Raw genomic sequence first — 11,032 nt, 5'->3', positions numbered from 1 at the left:
TCCCGATTTTCCCGATTTTCCCGAATTCCCGGGGCTTTGGGGCGCGCAGGCCTCAACCCCGCCGCCTCCTCCCTCCCGCCGCGTCAGCGTTGCCAGGCAACGCCTAAAATGGCGGCGCGCGCGCGGGGCACGCCGGGAGTTGTAGTGCGGATATCCCACCGCCCCCGCGTCCCGCCGACAAGGAAGGACTCGCTTTCCCAGCAGGCGCCGCGGCGCCGCGGGAAAAAGCTGAGAGAGCGTATTTACCTGCGGGGAGTGGGGTACAGGTGGGGCGCGCCGCGGGTGCTGTTGGGATTTGTAGTTTTTGGCGGAGCAGCCGCTAGGCGAAGCGGCGAGGCGGGCGTGGCCGCGGGACTACAGCTCCCAGGGTGGCGCGGGGCGCAGCGGGCTGGGCGCCGGTGGAGGGCGGGGGGTACGAACGGGAACCTCGGCGGTGGCGGGGGGATGCTCGGGGGAGCCCGCAGGTGAGGAGGAGGAGGAGGAGGAGGAAGAGGAAGCGGGAGGGAGAACTGGCGGCGAGCCCCGGGGCGAGCGGCGAGCCCTGGGTGGGGCCCCATTGTTCGCGGTGGGCAGCGGTTCCTCATGGAGTCACCGAGTTCTGCAGGGAGATCGGCACCAGCGGGTCGGAGGGGTTTGGCTTTGGGATTAAAAAGCTTTAGGATTAAAAGGCTTTGGGAGTAAAAGTCGCTCCTTGTTCCTGCTCCTTGCCCAGCGCTTTTGGGGCCAGCTGCGTTTGGAAAGGAATTCTCTACTTATTCCCCCCCGAAACTTTTATTTCCTAATAATTTAACTCGGTTGAAGATGATTTTTTGCTGGTCTGAGCTTGTTGGGGTGATGGGTGTTTGGTGATATTATTTTGGTGTGTTTTGCCTGGCTGAGCTTCCCCAAATGCACATCCCAATAATACGGGTGTCGGTGCACCGTTTAGGGGTGAAAAACCCCGAAATTTATCATAGAAACATTGGGATTGTTGAGCCTGGTGAGGGGAAGCTTTGGGGCGACCTCGCCGTGACCTTCCCGAGCTGCAGGAAGGGGAATGTCCAAGGGATGGAGTGACAGGACAAAGAGAGATTAGTTCCAAGCGGCAAGGAGCGGGTTTAGGCTGGGGTTTGGGCAGAATTCCCTCCCTGTGAGGCTGCTGGGACCCTGGCACTGGTTATCCCGGGATATCCCATCCCTGGACAGGGCCTGGAGCCGCCGGGGGCACAGCAAGGTGACACTGAAAGCCTTCAAATCCCTCCCAACCCATTCCCTTATCCCATTCCTAAAACACTTTTCCCTGTGGAATTTTCACTTCTCCTTCCCAAATCACTTTTCCTTGTATAATATGAATTTCTACTTCCCAAGCCACTTTTCCCTGTGGAACATTCACTTTTCCCTGTGGAATTTTCACTTCTCCTTCCCAAATCACTTTTCCTTGTATAATATGAATTTCTACTTCCCAAGCCACTTTTCCCTGTGGAACATTCACTTTTCCCTGTGGAATTTTCACTTCTCCTTCCCAAAACCACTTTTCTCTGTGGAATATGAATTTCTCCTTCCCAAATTACTTTTCCCTGTGGAATATTCACTTTTCCCTGTATTATATGAATTTCGCTTTCCTGAAACCACTTTTCCCTGTATAATATGAATTTCTCCTTCCCCAAACCACTTTTCCCTGTGGAATATTCATTTCTCCTTCCCCAAACCACTTTTCCCCGTGGAATATTCGCTTTTCCCTCTGGAATATTCACTTTTCCCTGTGGAATATTCGCTTTTCCCCGTGGAATATTCATCTCTCCTCCTGATTTTTCGTGCTGCAGCAGTGCTGTAAGAGCAGAAGGTGTCCCGGCAGTGAATATGAATGAATGTTTGCTCAAGGCAGGCGTGGAGCAGCTTTTGCAGCAAGGCCTGGCTTAAGGTGCCTCTGATTAAACCCAGCTTTTAATTGCCGAGCGCTGTTACAAAACCGCAGCCGCGGAAAGGACGGAGCTCAGCCCCGAGCTGGAAGAACGGGTCCTGCTGCAGGTGGGATTGATGAAAGGTTGTTTTGTGAAGCCTCTGCAGGTTCCTGGTGCGATGAGCGGCACGGCAGCGGCCTGGGGGCTGTGCTGGCAGCTGGGCAAGGTGCGCGGGGAGCCCGCAGGTGAGTGGCACTTGCAGCTCCTGAAACCTTCCACTCCCTTCTGGTTGGTCATTTCAGTGTTTATAGCCCTTCCATTCTTCTCTGGTTTATCACTTCAGTGTTTATAGCCCTTCCATTCTTCTCTCAGTTTTATAATTTCATCTTTTAAAACTCTTCCCTTCCCTTCTGGTTGATCATTTCAGTGTTTGTAGCCCTTCCATTCCCTTCTGGTTGATCATTTCAGTGTTTGTAGCCCTTCCATGCTTCTCAGTTTTATCATTTCAGTGTTTGTAGCCCTTCCACTCCCTTCTGGTTTATCATTTCAGTGTTTATAGCCCTTCCATGCTTCTCTGTTTTATAATTTCATCTTTTAAAACCCTTCCCTTCCCTTCTGGTTGATCATTTCAGTGTTTGTAGCCCTTCCGTGCTTCTCTGATTTATCATTTCAGTGTTTAAAACCCTTCCATTCTTCTCTCAGTTTTATACTTTCATCTTTTTAAAACCCTTCCGTTCTTCTCTGGTTTATCATTTCAGTGTTTATAGCCCTTCCATGCTTCTCTGGTTTATCATTTCAATGTTTATAGCCCTTCCATGCTTCTCTCAGTTTTATAATTTCATCTTTTAAAACCCTTCCCTTCCCTTCTGGTTGATCATTTCAGTGTTTGTAGCCCTTCCGTGCTTCTCTGGTTTATCATTTAAATGTTTGTAGCCCTTCCATTCTTCTCTCAGTTTTATAATTTCATCTTTTAAAACCCTTCCATTCCTTTCTGGTTTATCATTTCAGTGTTTAAAACCCTTCCATTCTTCTCTCAGTTTTATAATATCATCTTTTAAAACCCTTCCATTCTTCTCTGGTTTATCATTTCAGTGCTTAAAACCCTTCCATTCCTTTCTGGTTTATCATTTCAGTGCTTAAAACCCTTCCATGCTTCTCTGGTTTATCATTTAAGTGTTTAAAACCCCTCCATTCTTCTCTCAGTTTTATACTTTCATCTTTTAAAACCCTTCCATTCTTCTCTGGCTTATCATTTCAGTGCTTAAAACCCTTCCATTCTTCTCTGGTTTATCATTTCAGTATTTGGAACCCTTCCGTTCTTCTCTCAGTTTTCTCATTTCATTGGCATTTTGTCATGGCCAACTTTTCTCCTCAGTTTTTTAATTTCAGCTTTTTAAACTCTTCCATTCTTCCCTCAATTTTATAATTTTAATGTCTAAAACCCTTTTATTTTTCTCCTCAGTTTTATCATTTCAGCATTTAAAACCTGCTTTTCCAACCCTAGTTCCTCTCTCAGCTTTATAATTTCAAATTTTCTCATCAGTTTTATAATTTCAACTTCTAAAACCTCTCTGGTTTTGTTCTGCTTTGTCATTTTAGCTTTTAAAACCTTTCATTCTTCTCAGTTTTATTATTTCAGCTTTTAAAAGCTTTCCATTCTTCTCTCAGTTTCAGAATTCCAACTTTTCTCCTCAATTTTATAATTTCAGCCTTTAAAAGCTCTCTGCTTCTGCTCTCAGTTTTATAATTTCTGCTTTTCCAACCCTTTCATTCTTCACTCAGTTTTATCATTTCAACTTTTCTAACCCTTTCATTCTTCACTCAGTTTTATCATTTCAACTTTTCTCCTCAGTTTTATCATTCCAGCTTTTAAAACCTCTCTGATTCTGCTCTATTTTATCATTTCAGCCTCTCCAACCCTTGATTCTTCTCTCAGCTTTATAATTTCAATGTTCAAAACCCGTTAATTCTTCTCTCAGTTTTATAATTTCAGCTTTTCTCCTCAGTTTTACCATTTCAGCTTTTCCAGCTGAGCCTCTCTGGTCCTGCCCCAGCTTCACCATCCCTTCAGGATTAAGCAGCTTTTGGGTGTGATGTGGTTCCAGCCGCAGGAATTGTGAAACCGCCTGGGTTTCAGGCACACTTTCTCTGCACTTCCATCCTTTCCCAGCTGCTGAGTAATTCCCAAGCGCCAGCCAGAAAAATGCTGATAATGCAGCAGGAAAAGTGCAAACTGTGGAGATAAGGGAAACGTTTTGCTTGCAGGAGTGGGAGGGAAGCCCTCGGTGTTCCTGAGTTGTTTGTGCTGCTTTTGAGGCACAGCGAGAGCAGAATTCCCGGTGGGATTCATTCCCATGGATCCCAGCTGGCAGAGATTTGGGATTTGTTCCACGCCTGACACCCGGGCTGTGAAATCCTTGTTGGGATCCTGAAATCTGCCTGCCCCAAACTGAGCTGGCAGGGGAATCCTGAGGGGAAAAGATCTTCCAGTTCAGGCACAGGCTTCACATTTATATTTATATTTATATTTATATTTATATTTATATTTATATTTATATTTATATTTATATTTATATTTATATTTATATTTATATTTATATTTATATTTATTTATTTTTATATTTATTTTTATATTTGTATTTATTTTTATATTTGTATTTATATTTATATTTATATTTATATTTATATTTATATTTATATTTATATTTATATTTATATTTATATTTATATTTATATTTATATTTATATTTATTTATTTTTATATTTATTTTTATATTTGTATTTATTTTTATATTTATATTTATTTTTATATTTATTTTTATATTTATATTTATATTATTTATTTTTATATTTATATTTATTTTTATATTTATTTTTATATTTATATTTATATTATTTATTTTTATATTTGTATTTATATTTATATTTATTTATTTTTATATTTATTTTTATATTTGTATTTATTTTTATATTTATATTTATTTTTATATTTATTTTTATATTTATATTATTTATTTTTATATTTGTATTTATATTTATATTTATATTTATATTTATATTTATTTATTTTTATTTTTATATTTGTATTTATTTTTATATTTGTATTTATTTTATATTTATATTTATATTTATATTTATATTTATATTTATATTTATATTTATTTATTTTTATTTTTATTTTTGTATTTATTTTTATATTTATATTTATATTTATTTTTATATTTATTTTTATTTTTATTTTTTTCCAAATCCACATAGAAAATGCTGCCAAAAACATGGAGTAGGTTTTTGGGCAAATTTATTTTGCTGTGGGTGTTTGATCCTGAGGAAATCTGTGGGAACTTTGTCAATTTTGGGATGGCTTGGAAGGAATTAAGTAGGAATAAAGTAATTTTAAAAGTCAAGTGAAAATTAAGTAAAAATAATCCAACTATTTTAAGTGTTTAGAAGTTCTGAAGCAGATTTTGAGCTCGGCTTTGCTTCCAAAGTGGTTCAATAAAAAAGCCCAGCAGCTCCAGATCCATCAAATGTTTCCAAATTCTCTCTGTCTGATGGAAATAAAAATTATTGGCTGATGGAAATAAAAATTATTGATGAGGGGCTGGGATGGGGTCAGAAACGCTGGGTGTGCTGATGCGTTCCAGGGATGGGAATCCAGGCAGGGCTGAGCTGAGCTGAGCTGAGCTGAGGGAGCTGCGCCTTCAGCACCCGGACCCAGCACTCCCAAACCTCCCCTTTATTATGAGCTGTTCCTCCAGCGTGTTCTTGTAGGTAAGAACAATCGGTTTTTAAATAATAACTTCGTTTTAGTGTGGTTTTTACAATCAATAATCCTTCCTCAACTGTGTTTTCTTACTCTTTGAATAAGCAGGTGTTGACAAAAATCTAAATAATAATTTAATTTTATTGTGGTTTTGTAATCAATGATCCTTTTTCATCTGTGTTTTCTTATTCTTTGAATATTCAGATATTGACAAAAATCTAAATAATTTAATTTTATTATATTTTATAATAAATAATCCTTTTTTCATCTGTGTTTCCTTACTCTTCCCACCCCCTTTTTTTCTCCCCTTTTTTCCCTAAACTTCTTTAAAGGGAAGCAGACTTCCAGTGTCATTAACAAATAATTTGAATTTTTTCCGAAATTTTCTCCAGATCTGTGTTTTCCCTGGGAATGGAGGTGCCCTTCGTGCTGCTCCTGACCAGGCTCGTGGCAGAAGTTGCAGGAAAATCCACAGAAAACTCAGTGGGTGCTCCAGGAATTTAATATAATTATTATTTTATTTTATTTTATTTTATTTTATTTTATTTTATTTTATTTTATTTTATTTTATTTTGTTTTATTTTTTATTTTATTTTATTTTATTTTAATTTTTTATTTTTTATCCCAAATTTTCTATATTTTTATTTAGAAACTAAAAATCAAATACATTTAGAAAAGAAAAATAAAATTGGTCTCTAACAGCAAAATAAAATAGATTTTTAAAAATAAAAGTTATGTCTAAAATAAAAATAAAATGGATTTAGAAAAATAAAATTGATTCATAAAATAAAAATAAAATTAAAAATAAACCAAGTTTTCTCCTTCTTGCTGGAAAAAAAAATTCCAGTGGGTTTTAAGTGTATTATCCCTTAATTTCTGTGGAGATTTTGAATTTATTTTTTATATTTACTATCATTTCCTCGATGGAAAAGTGGGAACTCCTTGGGAATTTCTCTCCTCAGGTGCCAGACCCAGAATGTTGTGTGGAAATGTTGGATTCCAACAGCTCCTGCCCAGTCACCCACCAGTGCAGCCCAGGTAGGAATTGTGTGGGAATTCCAAGGAATTGGGCTGGAAAAGCCCTCAGAGATCATTTATCCCATGGGCAGAGACCCAGCTGGCCCTGGGGAATCCCAGGGAACAGAAATTCCCAGATTTTCTGCACTTTAATGCCAAAATCCAGCAGCTGGGGAGGGAAAATTCATTCATTAATTAATATTGTTCCCTTCTAATTCCTCCTCCTTTTATCCCCTTGGAAATTTTATTTTTCTGGGGTAAACACTGGGAGAATTCCAGGGATCAAAATTTCCCAGACTTTTGTTATTCCCTTTTCATTTTGCTCCTTTTTTTCCCCTTGGAAATTTTATTTTTCTGGGATAATCACTGGAGCCTTGGAGAAGTGCAGGGATAAAAAATTTCAGATTTTTCTGGACTTGAACACCAAAATCCAGCAGCTGGGGAGTGCTAATTAATTCATTAATTAAGTAATATTATTTCCTCATAATTCCTTCTCCTTTTTCCCTGTGGGAAATTTTTGTTTTTCCTGGGATAAAAATTGGGAATAAAATTTGAGGATAAAACCTCTTTATTGTGGGAAAAGGGGAATCAGGTGCTGTTTGTAACTCCCCAAAAATGGGAATTTCTGCTTTTTTTCCCCTCTAAACCCTGGGAATTGCCAGAAAATTGGGAATTGTGTTGGTTTGTCCGTTTTCCGTGGTTTTTGGGCAGGATGCTACAGGAGGTGGAATGAGGATGGGAGCAGCAGCTGCATCAGGTGCAGGAACGAGACCCTGCCCAGCCCCTCTGGGCACAACCTCAGCGAGTGCAGGAGCTGTGAGTTTCTGACCCGTTTTTATAATTAATTTAAATTAAATTAATTTTAATGAATTGTAATAATTTTTTCTCAATCAATTGCTATCAATTGCTGCAAAAATTCTAGCAAAAGGCAGCAAAAAAAGGAGATTTTTATTCCGCATCCTGGAATAAATTTGAATTTAATTTAATTAATTTTTGGTGTAAATTTTCTGGTTTTTTTCCCCAGCTGGGAGCAGAGGGATGAACTCCCACGTGAACATGAGCTCTCCTTTCATCCAGAACTTTGGTGAGAACCTGGAATTTTGGGAGGATTTGGGGTCCGAAAGAAGGGATTTGATAAGTTAAATCTGTTAAAATTAGTTTTAAAAGGGATTTAAGGAGTTTGAAAGGGAATTTAATGAGTCTAAAAGCAATTGAATTTGTTAAAATTATTTTAAAAAGTGATTTATTGAGTTTAAAAAGGGATTTAATGAATTGAAAGGGATTAAATTTGTTAAAATTAGTTTCTAAAGGGATTTTATGAGTTAAAAGTGTTTGAATTTGTTAAAATTAGTTTTAAAAGTGATTTAATGTCAAAACTGATTTAATTGATTAAAATTTGTTCAAACTGATTGAATCCCTGGCAGCTGCCATTGAAACTGAAACTCAGTTTCAGGCACTGGGATGATCCAACAGCACCTAAAATCAGAATTTGCTCTTTATTTGGATTTAATCCTTTGATAAGAAGAAGTTTTTGCTCCAAACCAGGTTTTCTCTCTTTTTTGATCATTTCTTCATTTCCAGGGGGCCCTGAAGTCGCCGCCTCTCTGATTCTGGGGACGTTTTTCCTCAGTTTATTCCTGATCCTTTCTGTGGCTTCTTTCTTCTACCTCAAACGAGCCAACAAACTCCCAAAGATTTTCTACAGAAGGAACAAAGGTAAAAATCCCTTTAATTGTCCATTAATTAATGAATTTCGCTCTGTTAATTGGCCGAAATGGAGATTTTTCCTTGGAAATTCCCCATTCTGTGGAGAAAATCCCCATTTTGTGCCAATAAATTCTCCAGTCTTGAGAGTCCTATGCCAAATAAATTCTCCAAATGGGATTTTTGAATATTTTGGTTGGATTTTGAGACAAAATTCCTTTTTTTAACATGAAATTATTCCCTTCATGGCTGTATTTTTGGAAAATGAACAATTCCAGCCTTCACATTAATTAAAATAATGTTAATTAACATCTTTTTTTTTCCTTCTTTTTTAGCATCTGTTCTCCAGCCCAGTGAAACAGTGAGTGAATTCTGCTTTTATAAGAACATTAAACAAATTATAATTTCCATTTTAATTAACTAAATTGGGACTTTATTCAGCAACTCCTTAATTGATGAATGAGGCTGAAATAAAATTAAAGATATTTTGGCGTTCTTTGGATCCAAACTGGGACAAAAATGGAAAACCAGAGTTATTTTTCCAAGCAAAAACTCTGTACACAGTGAAAATTATAGTAATCCTAAAAAATTCCGATATTTTTTTAAAGAAGCACTGTTAAAATTTGGGGTTTTTTGACATTGTCCTTCTGTTCCACAGGCATCCATGATCTCTCCTCCAGCTTCTTCAGGTGAGGAAGTTTCCCCTGGAATGTGCTAAAAATAAAGGGAAAATCCCAAAAATTCCCGGGACAAGGAACAGAATCAGTGGGATTTGATTTTTCTAATGGGATTTGTTGCTTTAATTCATGCAGGGCAAAATATTGATGGGATTTCTGGTGGGAAATCTTTTTTTGGGGTTCTGGTTGGGTTTTGTGGGGTTGGGATTGGGTTTTGGTTGGGTTTTGGGACTGGGTTTTGTGGGTTTGGGGTTGAGTTTTGTGGGCTTAGTTTGGGGATTGGGTTTTGGGGCTTTAGGCTTGGTTTTGTGGGTTTTTGGTTTGGGTTTTGTGGGGTTAAAAACCACAAAACACAACTCCAACCCCAAACCCTCCTGCAGCTCAATCCCCACATCCCACCCCCTCCTCCCTTTGGGATTTCCCTCCCCAATCCCATTCCCAGGGATTTTTTGGGGGTATTTTGTCCCGGCAGTGCAGAAGCCGCGCTCAAACCCAAAACCCAACCGCAATCCCAAATCCCAACCCCAAACCCCAGCCCCAAACCTTCCTGTGCCTCAATCCCCACATCCCACCCTGTCCCCCTTTGGGAATTCCCTGTGGGACCCCATTCCCACAGTTTTTGGGGTGTTTTTGGGCTGTTTTGTCTCCGGCAGTGCGGAAGCCGCGCTACGTCCGCCGCGAGCGCGCCGCGGTCCCGCCCGGCGCCGCCGACAGCCGGGTCAGCAACGTGTGAGCCCGGGCCCGGAGCGTCCCCGGGACACCCTGGGAGCTGCTGATCCACCGGGGCCCCACAGGGTTTGTGCTGGATCCCCTGGGAGCTGCTGATCCCACAGGGGCCCCACAGGGTTTGTGCTGGATCCCCTGGGAGCTGCTGATCCCACAGGGGCCCCACAGGGTTTGTGCTGGATCCCCTGGGAGCTGCTGATCCCACAGGAACCCAGAGGGTTTGTGCTGATCCACCGGGGCCCCACAGGGTTTGTGCTAAATCCCACAGGGGCCCCACAGGGTTTGTGCCGATCCCACGGGAGCCCCACAGGGTTTGTGCTGGATCCCCTGGGAGCTGCTGATCCACAGGGACCCCACAGGGTTTGTGCTGATCCCCTGGGAGCCCCAGAGGGTTTGTGCTGGATCCCCTGGGAGCTGCCGATCCACAGGGGCCCCACAGGGTTTGTGCCGATCCACAGGGGCCCCACAGGGTTTGTGCCGATCCCACGGGAGCCCCACAGGGTTTGTGCTGATCCACAGGAACCCACAGGGTTTGTGCCGATCCCACGGGAGCCCCACGGGGTTTGTGCTGATCCACAGGAACCCACAGGGTTTGTGCCGATCCCACAGGGGCCCCACAGGGTTTGTGATGAATCCCACAGGGGCCCCACAGGGTTTGTGCTGATCCCACAGGAACCCAAAGGGTTTGTGCCGATCCCACGGGAGCCCCACGGGGTTTGTGCTGATCCACAGGGGCCCCACGGGGTTTGTGCTGATCCACAGGGGCCCCACAGGGTTTGTGCTGATCCACAGGGGCCCCACAGGGTTTGTGCTGGATCCCACAGGGGCCCCACAGGGTTTGTGCCGAATCCCACGGGAGCCCCACAGGGTTTGTCCCAGATCCCACCCCCAGCTCTCAGCAGCGCTGTTCCGGGGACATTTGGTGGCTTTGCAGGGTCCTGGTGCTGCTCCGGGGGTTCCTGCCCCAGGATGGGGGAGTTCCTGAAGGATTTGGTGGATTTTTGGTGTTTGGGGAGAATTCCTGAAGGATTTGGGGACTTGTGGAGAGAATCCTTCAGGAATTTGGGGGACTTTTGGTGTTTGGAGAGAATCCTTCAGGAATTTGGGGGAGTTTTCCTGCTTGGGGAGGATTCCTGAGGGATTTGGGGACCTGTGGAGAGAATCCTTAAGGAATTTGGGGGGTTTCACTATTTGGAACAAATCCTTAAGGAATTTGGGGTGTTTTTCCTGTTGGGAGAGAATTCCTGAGGGATTTGGGGATTTGT

General features: G+C 41.4%; 1 protein-coding gene across 1 annotated transcript; it reads left to right on the top strand.

Moving 5' to 3' along the window:
* Positions 1–358: 358 nt before the first annotated feature.
* Positions 359–10,139, top strand: C25H1orf159 (chromosome 25 C1orf159 homolog). Its single transcript, XM_074558513.1, has 10 exons — positions 359–464; positions 2,038–2,125; positions 6,036–6,126; positions 6,606–6,681; positions 7,372–7,476; positions 7,685–7,744; positions 8,242–8,376; positions 8,700–8,725; positions 9,023–9,053; positions 9,695–10,139. Exons 3-10 carry the CDS (start codon positions 6,055–6,057, stop codon positions 9,772–9,774), a joined length of 585 nt encoding a protein of 194 aa, XP_074414614.1. The 5' UTR covers positions 359–464; positions 2,038–2,125; positions 6,036–6,054; the 3' UTR covers positions 9,775–10,139.
* Positions 10,140–11,032: the final 893 nt, after the last annotated feature.

Source organism: Zonotrichia albicollis, chromosome 25, assembly GCF_047830755.1.
Source record: "Zonotrichia albicollis isolate bZonAlb1 chromosome 25, bZonAlb1.hap1, whole genome shotgun sequence".
Lineage (NCBI taxonomy): Eukaryota > Metazoa > Chordata > Aves > Passeriformes > Passerellidae > Zonotrichia > Zonotrichia albicollis.
Note: the sequence above shows the minus strand (reverse complement) of the source record. Positions and strands in the feature narration are given on the sequence as shown.

Bases quoted from the DNA above. Each gene is read 5' to 3' on its own strand.
- C25H1orf159 (XM_074558513.1), top strand. From the start codon at position 6,055: ATGGAGGTGCCCTTCGTGCTGCTCCTGACCAGGCTCGTGGCAGAAGTT. The intron at 6,682-7,371 runs GTAGGAATTGTG...GTTTTTGGGCAG, and splicing joins CACCCACCAGTGCAGCCCAG to GATGCTACAGGAGGTGGAAT. The intron at 8,726-9,022 runs GTGAGTGAATTC...TCTGTTCCACAG, and splicing joins TTCTCCAGCCCAGTGAAACA to GCATCCATGATCTCTCCTCC.